This window comes from Cucurbita pepo, chromosome LG12 (genome assembly GCF_002806865.2).
Source record: "Cucurbita pepo subsp. pepo cultivar mu-cu-16 chromosome LG12, ASM280686v2, whole genome shotgun sequence".
Taxonomy (NCBI): Eukaryota; Viridiplantae; Streptophyta; class Magnoliopsida; order Cucurbitales; family Cucurbitaceae; genus Cucurbita; species Cucurbita pepo.
The window spans coordinates 1,458,795-1,477,115 of NC_036649.1; the positions used below are offsets into that span (position 1 = coordinate 1,458,795).

The 18,321-nt window shown below is 33.9% G+C and overlaps 1 protein-coding gene across 1 annotated transcript; it reads right to left on the reverse strand.

The window, feature by feature from the left end:
• Positions 1-15,426: 15,426 nt before the first annotated feature.
• Positions 15,427-17,804, reverse strand: LOC111806982 (heavy metal-associated isoprenylated plant protein 33-like). Its single transcript, XM_023692539.1, has 4 exons — positions 17,626-17,804; positions 17,432-17,523; positions 17,232-17,307; positions 15,427-17,138 (listed from the first exon to the last, which is right to left on the reverse strand). Exons 2-4 carry the CDS (start codon positions 17,459-17,461, stop codon positions 15,580-15,582), a joined length of 1,665 nt encoding a protein of 554 aa, XP_023548307.1. The 5' UTR covers positions 17,462-17,523; positions 17,626-17,804; the 3' UTR covers positions 15,427-15,579.
• Positions 17,805-18,321: the final 517 nt, after the last annotated feature.

Here is an 18,321-nt window from a genome sequence, read left to right on the forward strand (position 1 = left end):
CTCCCTGTATTTTGTTTTCCTCCTTCCCAACTCATGGGATTTGTCAAGCGTTCCTATTCAACGGTTAATCTTCTTGCATATCGACCTCATTTTTCTATGTTAGGTCTGAACTTCTCTTCCTTTATCTTGCAGTGTAATCATTACAGTTGCATATCTGATGAAAAAATGTGGTATGTGTGAGATCCCATGTCGATTGGAGAGAGTAATGAATGCCAACGAGGACGCTGGACATCGAAGGGGGTGGATTGTGAGATCCCACGTTGATTGGAGAGAGGAACGAGTGCCAGTGAGGACGTTGGGCTCTAAAGGTGGTGGATTGTGAGATCTCATATCGGTTGGGGAGGAGAACGAAGCATTCTTTATAAGGGTGTAGAATCCTCTTCCAAGCAAACATGTTTTAAAAGCTTTGAGGGAAAGCCCATCCCAATCAGTTGGAGAGGAGAACAAAATATTATTTATAAGGGTATAGAAACCTCTCCTTACCAGACGCGTTTTAAAAATCTTGAGGGAAAACGCGAAAAAAAAAATTAAAGAGGACAATATCTTCGGGCTTGAGCTGTTACAGTATGAATCCAACTTGAGCATTGGCATGAGTAGACAACCGCAGGCAGCTCGAATGTTGGTTTCATGGTTCAACTCAAGGACTTTGAAACAGCTTCAAGGTTGGTTTTGTCCAACTGAAACTGGGCCTCTTTGTTCTTCGTTTTCAACTTTCGTTCAACTGAATCTGTGTGATTTCATCATATGTAGCTAGCAGAGAGGAGGAGATGAAACTGTCAAATGTTCGAGTTCTCAGCAGCTGCAGATAACTAAAATTAACAACACAATCAGGTACATCTCTCGAGACACTATAGAGCTTTGTGATTTTCTTGTTCCCGTCAGAAGTAAACATATAATCACATGAATATAGGGGTTTATATAGAATATAACTTCCTTACACTGATCTCGATTATTATTAGTAAATGCATATAGAAGAGCAAAAAACTATTTTTATAACATATGGTACTTTTTATAATAAAGATTTTAAGGAGGAAAAAACTATTTAAATATGTTGGTATTGTATACTATGATATAATTAAATTTAAGTTTTGTGTGACATATGTGTATGATAGCATTAATCTTTTAACTTTTTTTTAATTCTAGGGTCGAGTAACCTTTGAGTTGATGACTGATATCTTATTTTTATAACATATGGTACTTTTTATAATAAAGATTTTAAGGAGGAAAAAACTATTTAAATATGTTGGTATTGTATACTATGATATAATTAAATTTAAGTTTTGTGTGACATATGTGTATGATAGCATTAATCTTTTAACTTTTTTTTAATTCTAGGGTCGAGTAACCTTTGAGTTGATGACTGATATCTTATTTTTATAACATATGGTACTTTTTATAATAAAGATTTTAAGGAGGAAAAAACTATTTAAATATGTTGGTATTGTATACTATGATATAATTAAATTTAAGTTTTGTGTGACATATGTGTATGATAGCATTAATCTTTTAACTTTTTTTTTAATTCTAGGGTCGAGTAACCTTTGAGTTGATGACTGATATCTTATCTTTTTCTCATTTTTAATTGAATAGACATCTTTACTTTTGTTTTTTAATTCCAAAAATATCTTAATACGCTAGAATATTGTCCACGTCTTCCACGTCTTCCTCCATGGGGGAGAGTGGACAATCAGACAACAATTGATAACCCGGGCTGTTCCTAGGCCCATAATGAAAGTAGGTCCACAATCGTATGGTCTATTCCTCAGCCCCATAGCAATCCACTGGAGAGCCCAAATCCAGTTTTGCCGGCCCATTAGCAGACATAGGGGGAGAGTCTTTACTTGTAGACAGAACACACATATATTCCCCTTACAATTGGAATATTTTCCTTTTGCAAGGAAGTCCTTGCAAAATAATTCACTTTGGCTTTTAAGTCAGTTTCATATTTCCAATAATTATTGGATAAGATGCTAACTATTAAAAGTATATTTCCAACAGCAGCCAAAAATTAAAACCATTGTTAAAATAGCCCATACTATATCTAGTTTCAATAAATTAATTACCCTGTTTGTGAGTCAATTTTATCTTTAGTTTTTTTATTTTTTTATTGTTAAGGTTTGTTTGTTGTATCTTGCAATTTATTAGGGTTCTTTGTGTTCTTAGGTNCTCAAAACTTGAGTAGATAATGAAATTACTATCCAAAATTGGCTTTTCATTTTGTTTAGGAGACTTAGATATGAGCATTATTTATTTTGGTTTTTGTTTTAGGAATAAATACTAGAAACATGATTTGAAATTTTGAAGTGAGAAAAATAATGGTGGAAAAAAAGAGATGAGCCCACAAGGAAAGGAATGTCTCTATCAAAGGAAGTGTGAAACTACCAAAAAAAAAAAAAAAAAAANTAATGAGGCGTGGTTGGTTGTATTTGCTATTTTGTTCCCTTCTATGGGCCCCATCTCTTTCCCTATTGGGCTTTTCCCCCTCGGCCCACTTTCATTCTACTCAGTGCCGACATGCAAGTTTAAATCATATAAGGGTAAATTACCACTTTGGTTGTTTAGTGTTTTGAACTTCAAAAAGTTTTAAGGTATAACTTAACCTATTTAGACATTTTCCCTTTGACTTCTATCCTCGACCCTATTTATTGTGAACTTAGGTAGAGAATTTGATACTCAAGTAAAAGGAGGTATATGAATGAACAAGGACCATATCTGAATCATAACAATCCTGAAGATAGGATGATTAAGAAAAACTAAGTTGAAATTTACTATTTATACCAACAAGATGCACCTTCCTTTTCGATGACTTAATCATAGGAACTCTAAAGTTAAGTGTGTTTTGTTTGGAGCAATTCTATGTGAAGTGACCTTTTGAGAATATTTTCTTAAGAAGCATGTGAGTGAAGACAATATGATGACATGAGTCGTATTGGCTTGTGGGGATAGTCCTAACTCTTAGTAACATGAGACCATGTTCTAAGAGAAAAACTAAGATGCAATTTACTATTTACTATCTTCAGGATTGTTATTAAGAGTGAAGACAATATGATGACATGAGTCGTATTGGCTTGTGGGGATAGTCCTAACTCTTAGTAACATGAGACCATGTTCTAAGAGACGTTAAGGGAATCCTGGGACTATCAAATATGGAATTTGATTCTGAGTTTTTAAGTATGAGTAAGCCTTCAAACTTTTGAAAAACATTTAAAATGTTAAAGAGATTTGATATGAAAGTTTAGAAACTTTAGGTTCTATTAGAAAAGGTTGCAAAATATAGGATTCCATTAGTCACTTTGTAAAGATCAAAGATTAGTTTGACATTTTTGTTTTATTTTTAGTCTTAAAAAAGCCTATATTTATTTAGGTAAGTTTAGTAAAAAGAGAAGGGAAAATGGTAACTTAAGAGTTGAAAAAGCGTTTAAAACAATAATTCGAATGGAGGCATGATTTTCAATTTCCCCTTCCCGAAAAATAAAATAAAAACAAAAAGATTCCCGCGGCTTCAGAGGGAAGGAGAGGGAAAGAGAAGAGGTGGGACCCACGAGGGACAGGCTAACTGACAACTTTCGCCGTTAGTAAAGCTTCCGTCATCGTTTCTCCACTTCCTTCCCTTCTTGGTTCTTCTTCTTCTTCCTCTGTCCTTGTGTTTTCTTTTTCCCTTTTTGCCCTTTTTGGACTTCGCTTCCCTTCTTTCCGCTCCACCGTCTATACCTCTCGCTTCGGCTCGGCTCACTTCCCCCTCATCAGCCGATCTTCCCTATTTTTTCTTTTATTTTTTTTAATAATAACAGTACCAATTTAAAACTCAAATATTTTAGTTGAAATATATATATACAATATTATAATTTAGTTTCTTTATTTGTAATTTTATTCTTTTAGTTTTTACTTGATTTGGATTGAATATACTTTCAATTTACATTTTTTACATCCAAAAATTTAATTTTATCTAGGAGGAAGAGAATGATACGAAATCTCTCATTTGGAATTCTTGTTGAATGACCCTTGGACATTAGAAATCTTATCTACCCAATAAATGTCGTCTTTGCTAGTTTTATGTAACTTTCTATATGGGTCAATATTTAATATATTAGTCAATACACCTATTTAAACTTTGAATTCATAACCGTAAAGAGCTAAAGGTTTACTTAAAATTTATAGAGAGAAATATATATATATTTTTTTTTTCATTACATTTTTTTAACTCCCGCTTAATTTTGTTTAGAATTTTTACATTTCATGATTTTTTAATTTTTGTATGGGAATAAAGAAATATGAAAGGGTTGTTGAGAAAAACAAAAGTTAGAAATTTGAGGAAGAAAGAAAAAAATGAGGAGAAATGGCAGAGAATGAAAGGACAAAAGATTTAAATTGATTGTTGGGGGAAGAGAGCAGCAGCTAATAAATCCAATAACTCTTACACATCACAACGTTTCCCTCTGTACTTTCCTCCTTTTCTTTCATTTTTTATTATTTTATAAATATTTTTTAAAAAATGAGAAAAATCTCAGTGCCTGTTACCAACAACCACTGCCCTGTGCATTTGTCGAAATGACACAAATATCCATCCCAAACCACCCATGACAAGATACTCCCAAGGGTATTATTGTAATTTTCTGATAAACCCATTTGCAAAATAGACCCATAATGTACTGTTTAGTTACGCGTTTGTCAAAATGACATGAATACCCCTCCTAGGCTACTCTGACAGGCACTCCTTTTCAAGATCCTCCCAAGGGTATTATGGTAATTTTGATAACCCCATTTGCAAGATTAGACCCATGCTGAAAACTTAGATAAAAATCACTGTATTGTTCAGTTGTGCATTTTCCAAAATGACACAAATACCCCTCCAGATGAAGTTCCTTCTCCAAGGATATTAAGGTCATCCCATTTGCAATAATAGACCCCATAAATAAAAATTTAGATTAAACTCCCTTTTCCGTTCAGATGCATTTTTCATATGATGCAGATACCCCTATACTGTCAAAGACTACTTCTGAAGATCCCCCAAGGGTATCATGGTAGTTCTGATCAACCCATTTGCAAAAATAGACCCACAATGAAAATTTAGATAAAACTCCATGTACGGTCCAGTTGTTCATTGGTCAAAATAACACAAATACCCCTCCCTACCCATGACAGACTACTTTGAAGACCCATCCAAGGGTATTATGGTAATTGGACAAAACAATTTGAAAAAAACTAGATCCATATATGTAAATTTTTCGACAATTAAAAAACAAAAAGATGTTTTTAGACTTATATTTCATTGAATTCAACTTCTTTTCATTTTAGTTTTATATCCCAACAACATTTGTTGGATAGCCTTTCAAGTTGACAGTTTTATAATGGTTAGAAATGTATGAAAAAGTTGTCTTTCAATTTCTTATTCTCAGATGTTTGACCCTAAAAGTTAGATTTTTGTAACATAGAGCTTAAAAAGCTGAGATTTTGTTTGGTGTTTGACACTTTGTTTGTTCCAATGTCCTAACTTTTATCCACCAGCCAACATTTGAATGTTTTTTTTTTCTTTTTGTCAAATTAAATTTACCTCTCGTTTCATAATCATTTCAATTTATAATTTTGAAACATTTATAGATTTCTAATCATCTTTCAAAATTTTTGAACTTATTATACATAAAATTAAAATTTTAGATTAGTAAATTTTATAAAATGTCGAATATTTTTTGGATTTATTAGACATAACTCAGCGTCTGTTTTTTTTTTTTTTTAACCATCTAAAACCACCACAAGTTACATAAAGCTTAAAAAGATAGGTACCAATTATGAGTAGGTGGCAGTACATAGCAAAAAAAAAAAAAAAAGGGGGATTTTAATATGCATCTCAGCTACCTTTCATTGATATGATATCTATTATTATTATTTTTATCCTATGCAATATTGTAGTTAGGTCCCCAACTTTATGACATGTAATGCTTTATTAATAGTTTGATAGCTATATGTGTTTGAGAAAGCTTATCTTGATTCCCTTAAATCTTGATTCTGTTAGTTATGATCTTGATTCCCTTAAATCTTGATTCTGTTAGTTATGATTTGGGTAATGAATTGAATTTTGATGAAGTAATCATTCATGTTAAAAATCCATTTTATTCTTTTTTTTTAGATAGTTTTCTTCGTGATAGCTATCTTTTTGGTACAAGAACTTATTAGACATATTTTAGAATCTATGGACATGTTTAGTACAGACCGAACATTCATCAATCTATTATTTATTAATAAATTTTATTATAGTGATATCTAAGACATCTCTCTTGTAAAAACGAGTAGAGATTTTTTTTGGGTAATTAAACGAGGCTTTTCGTACGATTGGGCTAGTGACCTTTTGATGTTATGGTTATTTGGGTGGCTGTCCCTAGTCGAGAATGGATCCATATATGGGTTTAGGAGAAGGATGACTTCGACTCCGAAGTCTTTCTTGATCGGAGTTGCTACTCGGTAATGGGTACAAGAAAGAACTACGGAATACGATGAAACCCTAATCAAAATGAGAAGAAAATCTCAAACCCAAACTCAAAGGCTTGGAGGTATATGTGGTTCTTGGGAAACAAAGCAAAAAGTGAACAAAAAAATGGGAATTAAGGCAAGATGGCCTAAGAGAGAGAGAGAGAGAGAGAGTTAAGGGAGGGTTCTTAGGGAGTCCTTCAACATGGCCTCCATGTGATTATAATTCCTTGATTTTTGAGCTTTCAATCTTCAAATCCTTTACTTTGACTTCCTTCCCTCATTCAATTTTATTCCCTTTTTCATTTAATATATAACCAATGGGGGATTTTTGAGAGTCTAAAACCCTAATTCTTATTTAATTTTTTAAAATTTTAAAAGGGTATAATGGGTGTTAATTCTTATTGCACCAAAAAGTGGACAAATGTCCATACTTTGCAGACAAATTGGTCTGAATTTTTAGGGTTTCCATGAGCCGACATGTCGGAAATGGGAGAGAGAGAAAGCATCTTCATACCTCATGTTTTCATATCTTATTATATAAATTATATATTTCCTCCATATCTCTTATCATCTCTTATTTCAAAATTGACTGAGAGACAACAGAGATTCTCTTCATACCCTCTCTCTTATTTCAATGGAGAAAAAGAGACTCATTCGAACCCGAAAACCTATCTCGTTAAACAAATAATTTAGGTCTTCGAACTTCTAATTTCCGTGAAAGTATTGACTTATCTTTTAAACTTTTTACGTTCCACATTTTAGTTGTTAAACTTTGATATGTGACTCGTTAGTCTACGGCTTGATGTCTGGCTCTAATATCATTTGTAATAGTCAAAGTCCACTGCTAGTAAATATTATCCGCTTTGGCTCGTTACATATTGTCGTTAGCCTCATGATTTTGAAACGCGTCTGTTAGGGAGAGTTTTCCATACCTTTATAAACAATGCTTCTGTCCCCTCTCTAATTGATGTGGGATCTCACGTATGGTGTGCATCATAACTATGTATTATGATTTAAAATTATAGGATTTCATGTATGTTCATATGTCACAAGCATGAGATACTTCTCTAGTATATTTTGTACGAATGCATATATCATAATATAATACTAGATTAAACTTTAAATTTTGTGTCTAATAGAATTTTTTTTATGTATTCGATACATTTTTTCTAACCAATTAAACACAAAATTGAAAGTTTATAGTAATATTATATACCAAATTCAATTATATATATATATATTAATCGTTATTATTGAATATAAACATTCCATATGTATCAAAAGTTCATAAACGTAGACAGAGACAAACTTGAACCATGTCTTAAAATAATTGAATTAATGGGTGTTATGTCTCTCATGTTTCCAAGTTTTGTTGGGATCTCAATCTTAGCTTTCTGTTCATTTGTCCATCGTGTTGTAAGATGATGTTTGTAAATCCTTTATCTGATGGTCCTAACATTCACTTGTGACATAGTTACGTTATCTATTTCTCGTTTCTTAAGAGTGAAGATTATCTCTACAGACGAACATGAATCCTTCTAATATATTTGTCTCAGAAAATTTTCTATGAACTCACCCAACATAGAATTGCTCTCAATAAAACATGTTTAACCATGAAGTTCCTATGATTGATTGAGATACTGAAAAGGAAGGTGTACATTGTTGGTATAGGTAGTAACTTTCAATTCTTTTAATTCTTAGTCATCCTATTGTTAGGATTGATCTCATTCTTCATCAGCTTCCGCCTTAGTTCATCCCTGAACCATATCTTACTAGGAGAAGTATCATTTTGATACCAGCTCGAGCCATCAACTTCATATAAAAGAACAAAACATTGACCTTTGAAATGATAAATATATGTTAACCAACACCGAGCCATAAGAAAAAGACAAAAACTTAAGCACCCAAATCAATAAAAAGGCACAAGAAAGAGTTAAAAGTGTTGATTTATTGTTTGATAGGTTTTGAAGAGAGAAATAGAAAACATTTTGTCAAAAAAGAACAAAGCTTTAACTTTCTGAAATGATAGTGTTTTAGAATTAGGTGAAGAAGAAAAGAAAAGAAAAGCATTCCATATTGCTAAAAGTTTGCAGTCCAATCATCTCAACATAGATATACTCAAAAACTTGACCATAAAAGGTTTGCACATTCAAAAAGCCATATGTTTGACCAATCTGCACACTCTGGGGATTCCTTCACTTTTCTTTTAACCCTTTTTTTCACTCACTTTGGAATCGGACATTTTCAAAAACCATCCCACTAACAACTCTAGGCTTCATCAAATTTGACCAAACTTCATGTTCTAAATACTCGAATTCGTACCACTAAGGTGGGGGTTTGGGATAGGGATTAGGGTTGAAAAGAGAACAACCGAAGATTTGAAGTTTTGATCTCGTGAGACTGAGTAGATGTTTAGCTATTTAGCGCTTGTGTCAACATGATTAAAACTACTTAATACTCATGTCTCGTCTCATATTTTAAAACTTGTCTATTGCACCGAGACTCTTTATGAGACAGTGCCCAGGTCGTAAGTAGAGTATAGTGCTAATCTAAAACTATTTTAGTAGTAATACCAAAATTTAGGTATATTGTTCTTCATTCAAAGATTCAAACTTTTGACCTTGTGAGAATGAGTAGATGTTTAGTTACTTAGTGCTCGTCTACTTAATATCCGTGTCTCGTCTCATATTTTAAAACTTGTCTATTGCACCGAGACTCCCTATGTGACAGTGCCCAAGTCGTAAGTACAGTATAGTGGTAATCTAAACCTATTTTAGTAGTAATACCAAAATTTAGGTATATTGTTCTTCATTCAAAGATTCAAACTTTTGACCTTATGAGAATGAGATGTTTAATTACTTAGTGCTCGTGTAACATGATTAAAACTACTTAATACCCATGTGTTGTCTCATATTTCTATTTCACCGAGACTCCCTATGAGACAGTACCCAGGTTGTAAGTACAGTGTAGTGCTAATCTAAACCTATTTTACTAGTAATACCAAATTTTAGGTATATTGTTCTTCATTTGAAGATTCAGACTTTTGACCTTATGAGAATGAGATGTTTAATTACTTAGTGCTCGTCTACTTAATACCTGTGTGTCGTCTCATATGTTAAAACTTATTTATTTCACTGAGTCTCTCTTCGAGACAGTACCCAGATCATAATTCATTTTATAAGGTATAGTATAATGCTAATCTAAACCTATTTTAGTGGGTAAGGCACTTATTATTATCTCAGATGATTTGATCGTTTTTTAAAGTATAGTACGTTACTTTTATAGACATTATTGACTTTTATCTAGTTTCATGTATGATAGTAATGGTGTTGTTTTTAATATTTTATAAGAAAATTCTCAATCTAATCAAATAAATGAGAAAAAGATTTTTAAAAAAATGTTAATTGTTATTCATTTTGTAAAAAATTGTTATCTCTATGATTTCGTGTCTATAAGACCTCTCAACCTCAACTCTGTCGAGTCATTTAAACTTTTTTTCGAGTCATTTTGGAGTCAAATTCATATGTGTTAATATTGAAACTTTTTTTCAAATAGAGTCGTTAACTCGATTGGAAAAGTTGGTAAATTTCAGTCGATTAATCTTTGTAGCCCATTAAAAAATGTATTTATTTATTTATTGGAATTTGAAGGATCGAATTGAAATTAAACAAAAATACAAGGATTATTTTGAAAATATAAATACTATACTTGAAAAAGAAAGTAATTTGCAAAATTAAAGGCGTGTGGCGCGTGGGGGAAAATTTTCAACTCCACGGCGACCAATGGATGGGCACTTTTTGTAATTATTCAATTTTTTTGGGGGGGTCTTGTTTCCATCTTCCATGGTACGGACTTGCCAATTTATGTTTTACTTTTTCCCAACTCGTAATTATTAACTTCCAATTTCTAAGCCTTTTACAACAAAATCGTAATTATTAATCACATTTAACGGCGTTTAGCGGTCCGTCAACTTTGAGCCGAAATGTGGGGCCCCAATTGATAATATTGTCAAAAGTGGGGTTTAATTTATAATAATACCTTTTGATTTCCCACTCATTTATGATCTTATGGAAATGACCCCAACATTTTTATTATTTCTATTTTCACCCCTATTTCTTTTTTGTTTTTTTTTTTTTAAATAAAAAATAAAAAGGAAGCTTGCCCATTTAAAGTTTGTTGCGTGGGAGTTTAGCAAACTTATTTCAATAATTTAAAGCTTATAAGCAATTAATTTTTTTTTTTTTTTTTTTTTTTTTTTTTTTTTTTTTTTTTTTTTNTTAATATTTCAATTAGTGTAATAATTTTCGACATGGGAAGAAAATTAGGGTAAGCGTACACGGGTTAGGTTGGAGAAATCTGAAATTTTGTGTTGGTTGTGTTGGTGACCCGAGCAACTCGAACAGAGTTCACGACCCAACTTAACCATCTATTTTTTTTGTTGGGTTGGGGCGTTCCAATTTTCTTTTTTATAAAAAAAAAATACTTATCTAAAATATATGTTACATTAATAACTAAAATGTCGTAAAACTCAAACATCAAACATTTATAGTAGAGTTAGGATAGGTTATAACTCTATTTTTTAGTTGATCGGGTTGACCTAATAAAAAAAATTCAATCCACGAACCAATTGGAATTTTTGATTTTTTTAAAATTCTACCCAATCCAAACTGAAAAAAAAATCTAATTTAATTAGAGTTGATCGAGCTATCGAGACATATAAACACTACTATAAAATGCCACTAAACTCTCGACTAATTAACTAAAAAAAATTAGTATATAAAAAAATAGAAATATTAATTAAAATAATACATCCAAATTTGTACCATTTATAAAATATCTATTAGATTTATTCACTTTTTAATATTCATTTGAATTTTTTTTAAAAAAATCTAAAATGAATATTCTTTTTTATTAAAAAGGAAAAAGAAAGAAAAAGAAAATTAAAAGAAAAAAAGAAAAAGGGAATCGGCGGCGAGTATAGAGTATAGAGTAATAGTGGAATAGGACACGTGGCGAATATCGATTGGATGATCCAAAATGACACTCATTTCTCTTCACCCAATAAGGAGACACCGGGTCCCACCTTACCTTCACTCTTCTCATTGCTCTCTCAAAAAACTAAACCCTTTTTTCTTTATTAAATTAAATTAAAAATTTTAAATTCTTTTATTTTATGTCTATTTTAATTCATAAATTATATTTAAAAATTTTGATTTTGACTTTATAAGCCATTTTCTTTAATCTACTAGGAGCCGAATTCAAATCTTTGACTTTTTGACCAATTGAGCTATGTTCAATGTTGATGCGAGAATCTAGCTAACAAATTTAGCTTCGGTTAGCTACACACATAAGTGGTCGTAAATTTATTCAGTAGTACAACTAAGATCTCACATCGAAGTTGTAATAAATCGTAGTGATGTTGTAACACCCCAACACATTACGTATCGTCGTCAATGTCATGATTTTTAAAACGCGTCTACTAGGGAGAGGTTTCAACACAAGAATGCTTCGTTCCTCTTTCCAACTGATATGAGATCTCACAAGCCACCAGCATCCTCGGTAGCACACTGCCAGATGTCTGTCTCTGATGCCATTTGTAATAGCTCAAGCCCGTCACTAGTAGATATTATCCGTTTGACCCGTTACATATCGTCGTTAGTCTCACGGTTTCTAAAACGCGTCTATTAGGGAGGGGGTTCCACACCCTTATAAAGATTATTTCGTTCCCTGTCCAATCGATGTAAGATCTCACAAATGTAAAGCTGAGTTAGGATAATATCGTTTTCTTTTATGCACATGTTAAAGTAGTACCATGAATTAGTTGGACTCAGTGGAGAGGAGGATGTCACACATCACAACTTAGTTCTCGTGGCCTCAGTAGGCTGCATTCACTACACGTAACCAGTACTCTACATTGGCTCACTCTCGGAGGACGACCGAATGGATTCAGTCTATGGGCTAGCAGAACCTACCCCATAACACTTGTTTGGTCATGATTTGGGACAATTTCAAAAGAACGAACAAATAAAAGTTACTCGAGCTCCCATATCATCAAACTTTTATAGTCTATATACACGAGTAATTTTATCTAGCTAACTAATTTTAGCACGACATCACGTGAAATTGTTATTTGCTAGTTCAATCGACCTATCTTCCAAACGTTCTAAGAATGTCAAGAACAACGACTTACTAAAATTAAAATCTTTAAATAAAAATAGTGACATATTCAAAACTTTTAGAAGTTTGGTCGATGAACTTTTAAATTTGTATTTATACACCGAACTTAAATAAATAAATAAATAAATAAATAAATAAATATAAAAAGTGGAATGGCGTGAAAAAAGGAAACCTACGTAACAAGTAACGAAGAAGAAAAAAGAAAAGCGAAAGCCCCAAACAGCTTAGCTTCTTCTTCTCATTCTTCCTTTTCCCTTTTACTTTACCCCAACTCGGAATGGGATCTTGTCCCCACCCGGGTTAAGATCAACGCATCCACTCTCCAGTTACCTTAAACTCATTGCCAAACACACCCACTAAATATTCCATCCAATTACTATTTAGTACTTCCATTTTCAAAATATTCGTTTTCATCCCCTATACTTTCATATAATTACCCTTTCCGACCCTTTTTTTTTTAATCACAATCATAATTTTGCATTAAAAAATATTTATTATATGCATATTTTGTGTCGGAATTTTTCAAATAAAAACATCAACATTCACGTCTCAAAGTACCAGAAACACGTCACTGTTAAGGTAATCATTTATCTAAGATTTTATACCTAAAAAATAAAAAATAAATTAATACGTTTAAATGAAATTTAAACGTTAAAAATATTTATTTTAGTTCCTTACATGTTTAAATATGTTCTATTTTAGCATTTAAATTTCTAAAATTATAATTTGAGTTTTTAAATTAAAAAAAAAAAAAAAACTATTTTTGTTGTAAATTTTATTTTTATTTTATTTATTTTTCACATAATTTTGAAAATATGCGTTAATATGGAATCTAATATTTAAATTTTAAAAATAAATAATTAAAATATGATTTAAAGGTTAATTAAATGGCTAGTTCTTTGTGTTGTGTGAAATTCTTTCATTTGAGTCAACGACCGTACAAATCATGGAGTCTGAAACTAACTCATAAATCTCACACGATTGACTTTCTCCCAAATATTCTTTCAATCTAACGGATCAGAAACCGAGTCCACACTGGATCTAGTTGACCGCGGCGCAGAGAATAATATCCCAAAGGAATGATCCGGTGTTGGCGATCCCACGTAGGGCTCCACATCAATAACCCTGTGATTGGACATCTTGGTGATGATGATCAGCAGATGTGTGATTGGTGGGCTCCATTTGACAAGACCAGAGTCTTTACATCAAAGAATCTCCACCGTTGGATCTTCCAAATTTTGATTTAGAGAGAGAGAGTTTAGTTAGGTCGTCAGTGTCAAAGATATAATGTGAAGTTTATTTTTGGAGCTTTTGATCCAACATGATGATAGATTTCTAGCATATATACCTTTGTTGATTGGGGTTCGGTCGGAGGTTTCGCCGACCCCTCCAACCAATAATAATCGAGCTATCATTATTTGAGCCGATGCTAACTTGAGTATAATTCAGCTAGTTAGAACCAGCAATATCGACCAAGAAAGTGAATTTCCTACAAAAAAAAAAAAAAAAAAAAAAAAAAAAAAAAAAAANGAGCAATAATTTTGAAAATAATGTGATGTTCTGGTCCCGTGATATCGAAAATTCAAACGAAAAAAAAACATATATACCCTTTTGATTTTTGACGTTTTAATAAAAATTGAGATGAATACTGTATCAAAAATGATATTAAATTTAACGTTGTGTAAGTTTATTGAACTTTTTGATTTAACGGGATTTAGGTATGATTAATCTTTTTTAGTGATGTCTAATCTCGATAAAACTTAGTCAACAAAAATATATATTTTTTAAAACAATTAAATTTCAATTGTCGTCTAAATTATTATTATTATTATTATTATTTTATTTAGTCATACGACGTAATAATAAATTAATAATATTAAATACATCACATCATAGGATTTTTAATTTTGTGAGTAATAATTTTTTAATCTATTAAAAGCGAGAGGGGCCGTTAAGAGTAAAGGAATTGCATACTCCTTGTCCTTGTCCACATTGATTCGGTCGACACCTCCTACCTTCGGGCCTTCAAGTTCTTCTTTCTCGGTGGTGAACACTACATCATTAGTTTAATACTGAGTTCGAGTCTTATTTTCGATATTAAATACTTTAGACGTTCAAGTTCCTACTTCAAGTTTTCCGAACCTTTGATATTTTGAACGATCCAATGAGATGGGTTAGGAAGCAATTTCAGATTGGTTTAAAAAATTAACTTAACCCAACCTGACCCGACACATGTACACCTCTATTGAGTGCATAGCATTACGTTCTACCATAAATAGATAAGACAATATGACGAAATGACTAAATGTAAGTGACGACGATGTAAGGACGGTGGAGTCTTTTCCCACCCAACAAAAGAAAGGAGAAATGGGACAAGCCACAGAGGATCCCAGCTCATAGAGTGAGGTCCACCTCACAAACCTCCATGGCCATTGAAGGGGGAATAGTGAAGGTTTTGAATTTATGGGAAATCTACAAAAGAGAGGAAGCAAAAGCACATGAGATAATAATGATTGTAAATCCCAATTTGGAAAATATGAGGACAATTTCGTAATTTCGCATTCTACCAAATTTTATTCATTTCTTTATTATTGCTAAGAGCACCCCTCAACTTTCATTATTTACCTATCAACCCCAAAACTACAAATAACATAATTTAGAAGGGCCTAATTACTAATTAGAATAAATAGAAAGGGAGAAAATTAAATGGAGAGATTTTACTGAAAATTAAAAAAAAAAAAAAAAAAACATTCCCAAGTATAAGATAAGAGCTTCATCAAGCTNGAAAAAAACTATGAACTGAAAATTTTTAATCTGTCATGAAAAACCCAGAATTTGATCGCCATGAAAGAGAGCTCTAATTATGGCGGCAAAGCTCTGAAAATTCTGGCCGGAGCTGTTTTTTTTTTTTTTTTTTTTTTTTTCCTTTTTGTTTCTTCACATTACATTGCAGCTTGAAGTGTTTTCATCGCTGAAGAAGTGGGTGTAATTGTCGCCGGCGGGTGGCGGCGCCGGATACTGGTACGGGTATGGCGGCAGGTAGTTCACCGCTGGCGGTGGCCGTGCGTACATCATCGGTTGGTTACCCATGGCGGCGCGTTGGTGGTTCATCATTGCTGCCATGTACTGTTGTTGTTGGTAGGGGTTACCGCCCATCGTCTCCGCTGATCCGGGAGCTCCTTGAAAATACCCGCCACCCGGTCCGCCGCCGTTCATGGCGGCCGCTGGAAGTCCTTGGACGGCCGGGATGGATCCCATTTGACTCATTTGCATGTTGCCCATTTGCATCATTGGCATGTTCATGTTCATCGGCCGGACGCCGGCGGCAGCGGCAGCGGCGGGGGCCATTCCTCCTGGTGGCAGTCCGTGAGGACCACCCATGCTCGGAAATCCATGGGGACCACCACCACCGTTCATTACGGGAGGCATTTGACCACCAGCCTTCTTCCCGCCGTTGCCATTAGTAATCGGAGCACCGCCGGCGCTATTGCCGCCGTTCTTTTGAGCCCCACCATTATTATTACCATTCTTACCTTCAACGTTTTTGCCCCCATTTTTACCAGCACCATTTCCACCGCCTTGACTGGGATTCCCACCGCCACCTCCACCGCCACCGCCTCCACCACCGCCGCCGCCTTTCTTTCCTCCATTTCCGCCTTTACCGTCATTGTTTCCGCCGCCCATTCCATTCATTGGCATCGGCATTGGCATACCTCCGCCGCCACCGCCCTTCTTATCAGCTCCATTAGCAGCAGCCTTCTGAGCGTTGATTAATTGCTGCATATTCATATTCCCATTCATCATCGCCATATTCGGCATCTGACCCCAACCGCCTCCACCACCACCGCCGGGAACGGCGCCTGCACCACCAATCGAGGGCTTCATTTTATTCGGAGGAAGAGGAATATCATCCAAATCATCCTCAAGATCATCGTCATCGAACTCATCATCATATTCATCATCCAAATCATCTTCATCCGTCAGGTCACCATCCACCGGCAAATCAAACTTCACCGCCTTCTGATTAGCCGGAACCGGATCTTTAAACGGCGGCATTTTCATACCCTTCAACTGCGGTGGTAACATCTTCGGATCTTGAAACGGAAACCCATTCATCTGCTGCTGTAATTGCTGCAGCTGTTGAAGCTGCTGCGGCATAAGCTGCTGTGGCAGAATCTGCGGTGGCCCACCACCACCACCGCCACCGCCACCGCCACCGCCGCCGCCCGGTTTCTGCTGATTATTCCCACCCTTTGGGGGTCCCTGTTTATTATTATTACCCCCATTTTTTCCATTGTCAATCTGCAAATTTTTCACCTGATTTGCAAGATGGGTTTGTTGGCCGCCATTGTTATTGTTTGGATTAACCTTCGGAGCTCCCCAAAGCTCTGCATATTTCCCTGATTTCGAGAGCTTTTTAATCAGAGTAGCTGCGTCTACATTTCCAGAAACTGTTACCTTCCCTAGCTCTGCATCTATCTCCGTAGTGAAAACCCCTAAAAAAATCGAAAAAAAACAAAACCCCATTTTCAAAATAAACAAAAAAACACGAAATTAAACCGAAACAGAAGAAGAAAATAGGAACCCACCATCAATTTTCTGCAAGATTTTCTTCACTTTCTGCTTACACCCATCACAGTGGATATTCACTTTAAGAACACATTTCTAAAAACAGAGCATTACACAAGTATGATCATCGTATAGAACCAAAAAAACATCGTATCTGAACACAAATCCAAAGAGGGATTTCATATTTCTTGCAAAAAATGAGGTTGGAGAAAAGGGTTACCTGGATCTTTAAGAACTCTTCTTTACTCATTGCTTCGTCTCAGAAGGAAGAAACAGCGGAGGTGGAAAACAGAGGAAATAATGGCTCTGGATCTGAGAGAACAATAAAGAGCTAAACAAGAAGAACACGAACAAGAACAAGATGAACAAGGCTTAATTACATGAAAAATTTGTAAAGGGTTCTGAAATTGGTACCTTGGTTAAGGACCACAGTCATCAAATGCTCGAGAAAAAAGAACCAGAGAGAGAGAGAGAGAGAGAGAGAGAGAGAGAGAGGTTGTCCAAGAGCTTACTCTATCAGTCTATCTTCTTTTGGGGCCTTATTTCTTTAATATTTATTGCTTTTTTACGCACAAAATTCCTACTTTGTTGAGTTTGAGAGATGTTGTTCTTCACATTTCTCTACCCATTTGAAACAGAGGAGTTAGTGTTGTTAGTGTTGTAGGCATTTTCCAATTTTCAACCACATTGGCTCGGCTTCAGCTCACAACTCTGGCTCGGCTTACTCACATTTCGATTAAAATATTATTAATAAATTTGAAATTAATTTTTTTATTTATTTAATAACTTTTCTTAATTGTTGGAAGTTATAACAGTGGGCTGTAAAATCAGCTTTTGGGCGGATTTTTCTCTTCTCAAACTTGGATTTATGTTCATTAATAACCATATTTAATGAACTTCCTTATTCTGCAATTTCCCTTTTTTTCTTTTTTACAAAATTGTTTTTTATTATATAAAAATAAATAAATCAATTTTCACAACAATTAATTATAAATTGTTAGAATACTTAGTGTGCAATTTTAGCATAAATTTTGGCTGAGCTTTCTCTCTCACCTTCTTTTAAAGTGTCACAAATCCAATTGTTTATGCTTTAATTTTAAAAATAATTAG